Source organism: Gossypium raimondii, chromosome 13, assembly GCF_025698545.1.
Source record: "Gossypium raimondii isolate GPD5lz chromosome 13, ASM2569854v1, whole genome shotgun sequence".
In the NCBI taxonomy this organism is placed as follows: domain Eukaryota; kingdom Viridiplantae; phylum Streptophyta; class Magnoliopsida; order Malvales; family Malvaceae; genus Gossypium; species Gossypium raimondii.
In genome coordinates this window covers 53,516,728-53,524,045 of record NC_068577.1, presented here as the reverse complement: position 1 = coordinate 53,524,045, position 7,318 = coordinate 53,516,728, and the positions used below count along the sequence as shown (strand labels likewise).

The window sequence follows — 7,318 nt, the reverse complement described above, 5'->3', positions numbered from 1 at the left end:
CTATTCCATTCCATTCAACCAAACAGTTAAATTATTGATTACAGCTCTATTTCATTACAGTGAACCAAACGTACTATTAGGGTTAAGGCGCAGCTTTTGAAGCTTCCAAACTGCTCAGAGTCCTCTGCATGGACTTGGAAGAAAAGATTTACCTTCGGGAACACACTCCAACTGCAAAAAAGTTCAGAGATGAAAACAGTGAAGAGAGTTCTCTTGGAAACCCAACCCAATGATAGGAATACAAATGACAATGCTTGTCCAAACTCGCATGACCGTATTTCAAAAGAAACTTGAATGTTTGATATTTGGTAGAGAGCAAAAAACTTAAACTTGATTATAGGTAGGGCAAAGTAACGTTCAGGCTAAGTGAATACAAAATTTTAGATGTATTTTTTAGGTTCAAGATTGGTTTGAGTTGAAAAATAGTTTAAATTCATATTTAAATTGGATTCAGATTAAAAATGCTAAATATGAGTTTAATCCGATTTATTCATATTAATTTTTTTATATAAAAATAAATTTAAAAGATATAATGCATCAAATACACTAAAAATATTAAAATAATTAACGATAAAACAAAAGTTATATAATATTCAAATATTAAAAATAATATAATAGCAAAATAAAAGCAAATCAGTAGCCGAAAGGACAGAAAACTTAGCAAGCCAAGCTTGACCCAAATAATAATAAAAAATCTTAAACATGCATTATTTTTTGTCCATGTCCATTTTCGTATATATAATATGAACCTTGCAGTAGACTTGTCCATGAGTCAGATCACCCAAGCAGGCCCGAAGGCTCGCCCGTAAAGTGAGGATTTAGATGAAAATATAGGCACAAAAAATAGGCTTAGACAAAAAATAAGATTAATTTTAAAAAAGGCCTAAACCTCGAGTAAAGCTTTTTTGACCCCAAACCTAGCTCGAATTTACAAAAAAAAATTTGCTGCTTTGTTTTCTTGTAATTTTTTTTTACTATTTTGCTGATATTTTCTTCCTATTATTTCACTATTTTGTTACAATTTCACTATTATGTTGTTATTATTTTATTGCTATTGTATAGATATTATCTAACTCTTATTTTATTATTAATTTTGTTACTATTTTAAAAATATTTGCTTTTTAAGTTGCATCTATCTTAGTGTTGTGTACATATTTTTTTAATTATTTAGTTTTTATAATATATTATATTTATATAAAAAAATTAAAATAGTCGAGCTGGACCAAGCCTGTGGTTTAACATTTTTATTCAAGTCAGGCTTGAACAAAAAGTTAAACCTATTTTTTAGATAAATCAGGCTTAGAGGTGCTCATGGGCCGATCGGGCTCAACTAAAAATTTAGGCCCATTTACTAAGCCCAGGCCCGACCCAACCCGCCCGTATTAATTTTTTATATTATTTTTATATAATTTTAAGTATATATAATACATCAAAAATACTAAAAACATCAAAATAAATATTTCCTAACAAATTGAAAATAAATTTTAAAAAATATGTAGACTTAAATAACACTAAGATAAATAACTTAACAAGCAAATGACTTTAAAGTAATAACAAAATTAACAATAAAATAAGTTTTATACAATATCCAAACAATAACAATAAAATAGTAACAACATAATAGTAAAATAGTAGCAAAAATAGAAAGGAAACAACAAGAAAATAACATTCAAAAACAAAAACAAAAAACATTTTTTTTTTATCTTTTAATGAATTTGGGCCGGGCCAAACCAAATTTAAGTCAAAAATATCTTACCCAAGCCTCAGCCTGTTTTTTAAACAGACATTTTTTTTGTCCAAGCTTATTTTTCAAGTTTATATTTTTAACCAAACTCTCTCACATTTCACGTAGACCTTTGGCCTAAGCCAGGTGGCCCGACGACCCATGATTAGGTCTAGTCAAGCTCGAGCTTAACAAACAAGGCATAAAATTTTGATTGAGCCCCATCCGGGCACAACTCACTCCACAGCTAATCCTTGGAATGGGCCATTGGAATAGACAGTCTCGTATCTCATCACTGCATTTAACAGTTCTATTCTATATAATCTTTGAAGCTTCCATTATAAGTGTTAATGGTATTTAGTTCTGTATCTACACTTCTACTCTTTTAGACTTCAGTTTATACTTATTTTGCACCTTAGTTCAGTTATAATTGTCGTATATAGGTCTGCTATATTATTTAGTTTTAATAAATTATACCAATTGAACAAATTCAATACCTTTCTTACTCATCTCTGACTGTTATTTTTAATATGATCATCAATCATTCTCGTTCGTCAAGAGGAGCAGAGTTTTGAAAATTTTATCACCTTCTAAAATTTTAATTAAACAAGAATTAAGAGATAAAAAGAAATGTGCTTAGGCTTACTAGTCCAGCTTCAATGAACAATAAATGAATCTCAGCAAGACTGAAGAGCAAAAGCAGTATTTACTATACGAGCAGTTTAACACCCGCATTGCCATGGCGATTTAAGGCAAGTAGGCTGCCTGAATTACTGCTCGCAATCTTCACTTTCTCTTATTTTTAATAAAATAAATAAATGTCCCAACCTCGCCCAATTAAATCCGCTAGATAGATCCCCTATCACAGCGAAACTTGGTAACAAGGTTGAAGGGATTTGATATTGGGAGCTGCATTCATCTCCTTGGAAGGTAATGATTTAGCCAAGGAGCCAAACTCCAGCCCCGTTTTCAATTTGCAAAAAAATTAAACAAACATACTGATTCGATCCATGGAAAGAAACACAGAAATAAAGCAAAAGAGAGAGCAAAGAAAGAAAGAAGCGGCTAGGGTTTTCCTTCGTCTTTGTTGACAGAGAGAAACTTGCAAACCCTAAAGCGGCTCAACGAAGTGAGAAACAGAGGATGATTTATATATAGAGCCAGCCTGCAGAGGCAAAACCCTTTCTGCCCTCTAGAGTCTATAATTATAGTCCATTAGTCCACTGAAGTATTAGCAGCTGGGCCTTTTATGATTTTCAATTATTAAGCCCAACGCAGTTTCAATATCTTAGATTGTTTGATATGTCAAAATATTCATTATACAAATTTTTAACCTTAAAAAATCTCTATTAACCTTCTCAATTTTGATAATAATAATAATTTAATTTCTATCAGTTTTAAATGTGAGCAATTAAAACAATTCATTACGATGTTAGTGTTTTTCAGAAAATTTACATTTTCTTATTGACATAATACCAAATTTAACCTTAAAATTTACACATGCAATTTAGTCTTGATTTAACAAATTTAGCCTACAGGATTTACACACACTATTAATTTGATCCTATTTAACAAATTTACCCTGCAATATTTATACATTTTGTCAACATTTATAAAGAATATATAAACATTAAGGGCTAATTTGTTATTATACCAAACAAAATTTAACAGAAAAATATTATGATTAACTGTCCTTAATTGCTTACTTTTGAAATTGACGAGAATTAAATTGGTCAAAATTTTCATAGGGACCAATTTACTTAAATATCAAATTTGAGAGAGATTGGGGAGTTGTTTTTACCATTTTAACTCACAAAACTTTTAACTCAAGCATAGTAAACACTTACCAAATATTAAACGTAAAAGAAAATACAAGCACTTGGGATTTCATGATTTTATTAACGTTCATGAAATTCTATTTACTTAATTTATGTTGAAATTCAAAGTTAAAGCATATTTTGGTCGAATAAAATTATAGTGGATAAAAAAGAGGGGTATGTTCGGGATGTATTAAGCGATTTCAATTCTCCTTCACCGTGTAACACTTCCTTTGCGCATGAGATTCCTTCTTTCGTTTTGGCTGTGAACTGCGGTGGATGCATTTGACGACTTACACCCCAAAAGATCATTAATTTCATCGTTATACTAAAGTAACTCAGCTCACAAGCAAGCGTTGCCTGTTAAATACAGGATAGGATACAGCATACCATAACATCCGAACAAGGAAATCACGACACATAGTTTTAGTGCCCATTCAAATGAAGCTGAATTCCCGTTCGTCTCCAAGCCACAACACAAACAGAAACTGAAATAGATAATATGTTTTTAACTCCAACTAAACATAAAACTTCCAGCTTTAGAAAATAAATGCAGTAAGAACAAGCCCTTCAGCTGAATACAACCTAAAACTAGAAAGTCAGGTGACTCCCATTTGATTACTGAAAAGGCAGCTGACTCCCATTGATTAAATGTTCATCGGTTCAGGACTAGGAGCGTTCAGTATATCCAATAACGAATGCTGCGGCTCCAATTCGTCGTGCCACAATTGAAGTTTATCACCAGGGTAGAAGTTCCTTGTCACTCCGTCGGAGTTGATCTTCAACACCACAAACACAACAAGGTTAAATACAACACTGAATTCAAACTACACAGTCAACTGAAACAATGAATTCAAACTACACATTTAAGAAATATTTATTACAAAGTATGTGTAAAATATCTTACAACAACAGTGCGAACAACACCTCCACTAGCACCATCACGAGCAATGGCGAGTGACACTGCCTTGACCACTAGTTGCTGCAATGAAATTTCATAAAAGAATTAATAGAAGTATATGTAAACCTTTCTTTTTTTAAATTAAACATAAAAAAAAATAATTCTTTTTTCAATCTTGACTAAAACAGATGTACCTCAGCTTCCTCCTTTGTCATTCCTTCCTTCCACGCCTGATCAAAAAACCCATATAGGTAACTGGAGCCAGATCCTGTGCAATTTATGTCAAATCAAATAAGAACCATTTTTCTGCATAAGTACTACCATACCACTAGTTAATGGTCCCATAATATTTTTAACCGAACTCCAAATCCTTTGGGTTGCCAATAGTAGAAAAGAAATGATCTTGAACTTTGAAAAAGAATAATTACATCTACTTTCATCAGTTACATAATCAGATATTTTGCTCTGATCTTAAATTACTTGGAACAATTATATCAGTTAACTCTCAAGGTTAGATGAATACATTGAACATCCTCAAGTTAACACCAAATTTAATAGCTGAATTAAGGTAAAAACTAAAAAGAGGGCAACCAACAGTCTGAGCAATATGCAAATAAATGGGTAGGACTAAACAAGACTATATAAATGTCAAAGTCTATATAAACATGCATATCTACTAGAACAATGCTAGTTAGCATTTCCATAGCACTCCGCAAAACAATTCAAAATGAAAAATGAACAGAACAACATACCTCCAATAGCAAAAGGCTGCTCAATCAGTGTTCCACCAAGTGGAATTCCATATATTTTACCACCTTCATACTTATCCCACCCTCCAACAATAAGACCAGTTTGAAGCATGTTCTGATAATAAGATTATAAAACTGAGTTCAGAATATGAATGTGATTTATAACTGGAAAAAAAAATTGATCACTTGCTCCTAGAAATATATATCATACAGACATATAAGAAAAACTAAAGTATATTTCAGTAAGTGTACATGCTGATGCATTCCAAAATAAATAGTTCTTAAAACTTAACCAAAAACATTTGCCATAAAGGGAAACGACAATGATGACTTTCTCACAAACTTAAGGGATGGTAGATTTAACTTTCAAACTGTACATAGATATACAATGGTGCACATCCCCTAAATATCCCATGCAATTAAAAAGAAAAAAGAAGAAAAACATTGACAAAAGTGTCGGGCAACTTTCTCAGTGGCAAGCTCAAACCTTGTTATTGTAGGATAGTAGCCTGATAAGGTTAGCAGCAACTTTGACAGTTGCAGGCTGCCCAAGTTGTATCCTGTTCGTGCAGGGGAAAACAAAAAGAATAGATGAAAAAAAACTTCAAAAAAAATGAAATAGTCATGCTAGAAAGTTGAAATTCAAAGCAATTTCATGAAGAGTGGCAATAAGAATTGCACATAGAATAATACAACCAAGAATGCACCGATCACGTAAATGTAACACAAAAGGATTGAGAGTTGCAAAATGCTGAAGCTAATCAGTAAGAGTTATGCCGGCAGGTGAAAAACTAGAATAAAGTCGGGGCATTCTTCTATCAATGAAGATTCCAAAACATCCAAGACTCTTGAAATTCTAGCATTGACTTGGTATAATGGCATAAACGGATGTGTAAAAGCCTAACACGGAAACCAAATTTTATTGAAAAGCAAAATAGAGAGATATAAGAAAGCACTAACGTATGTTGATGAAGGAAATAACGGACGTAGTCAGAAACAATCTGAGAATCAGCAGCCTGCAAACAACACAATCATTTTTTTCAATCATATCCAAAGAATCACATAATCTGATTTCGGCAGAAACTAAGAAGAAAAAAAACAAAGTAGGCGAAAATTAAATTATATAGTGAGATTGAGTTGTAAAGTAAATTACGGATCCAGAACGGCAAACGTAGACGTTATCCGTGAGCTGTGTAATTTTGTCAGATGCCCGATTAGCAACATACATCCCTAATCGATTAAATTAAACCAAAAAAATCATTATTTATAAATTCAAATCCCTAATAATAAAAGGAATAAAGAAGGAAAAGGAAGAAAGAGTATACCGGTGCTGGTACGAGAGTCGGCGCCGAGGACGACACCGCCATTGTAGGTGACTCCGATGATTGTTGTGCCCATTGAGTGAGGGGCGTTCACGTTCATATCCAGATCCATTTTGCCTTTCACAAAAAGAAAAGAAAACAGAAAACCCTAAATCCTAATCTGAACTTTGCTTGGCTTCAAATGTTATGAGACCTTTCTTCAACCACAGCGCAACACATGACTAGGAAAGAGAAATCCTTTTTCTTTTATACAGGCCTAACCGAACCTCACTGCCTGACTTGTTTCTCAAGTCTATTTTGCTTCTTTATATAATATACATATATATATATATATATATAAATTTTTTAGCTAGTTTTTTATTATTATTTTTAATTATATTTTTTGAAATGTTTAATTATAATTCCTTAATTTATATACTTCATTGTAATTTTTAAAAATTTATATTTTTATTATTCATGTCTGTCTGTGCATTACATTCGTAATTCACAAGAAAGATCGAAAATTATTGGTGGTAAATAGGGATGGTAACTAGGTAAGTTGGGGAAATTTTTGCTTGCCCAACCCTAATTTCACCCTGACTCTTAAAAGAAAAAAATTCGCCACAAACCCGAAGACTTCACTCTACTCCAATTTTAATTTAATTTTTTATTTGTTATTTTGAAGCAAATAAGATTATATTTTTTTATTTTGAAGTAAATAAGAATAATTTTTTTAGTTTAGTATATTAATTTATTTTTATTTATATATTTATTTATTAAAAGTAAAATTTTAATATATGTATATACTAGAGGCATTTTTGTAAATA

General features: G+C 31.7%; 1 protein-coding gene and 1 non-coding gene across 2 annotated transcripts; both read right to left on the bottom strand.

Annotated features, from left to right (window-relative positions):
• Window positions 1-2,352: 2,352 nt before the first annotated feature.
• LOC128036470 (small nucleolar RNA snoR77) lies at window positions 2,353-2,490 on the bottom strand. Its single transcript, XR_008193265.1, has one exon. It is a non-coding gene; the product is annotated as a small nucleolar RNA snoR77 (small nucleolar RNA).
• A 1,356-nt stretch (window positions 2,491-3,846) lies between these two features.
• LOC105783420 (proteasome subunit beta type-6) lies at window positions 3,847-6,808 on the bottom strand. The gene is made up of 8 exons (XM_012608864.2): window positions 6,516-6,808; window positions 6,344-6,420; window positions 6,151-6,206; window positions 5,678-5,750; window positions 5,194-5,305; window positions 4,636-4,709; window positions 4,448-4,522; window positions 3,847-4,319 (listed from the first exon to the last, which is right to left on the bottom strand). Exons 1-8 carry the CDS (start codon window positions 6,622-6,624, stop codon window positions 4,188-4,190), a joined length of 708 nt encoding a protein of 235 aa, XP_012464318.1. The 5' UTR covers window positions 6,625-6,808; the 3' UTR covers window positions 3,847-4,187.
• Window positions 6,809-7,318: the final 510 nt, after the last annotated feature.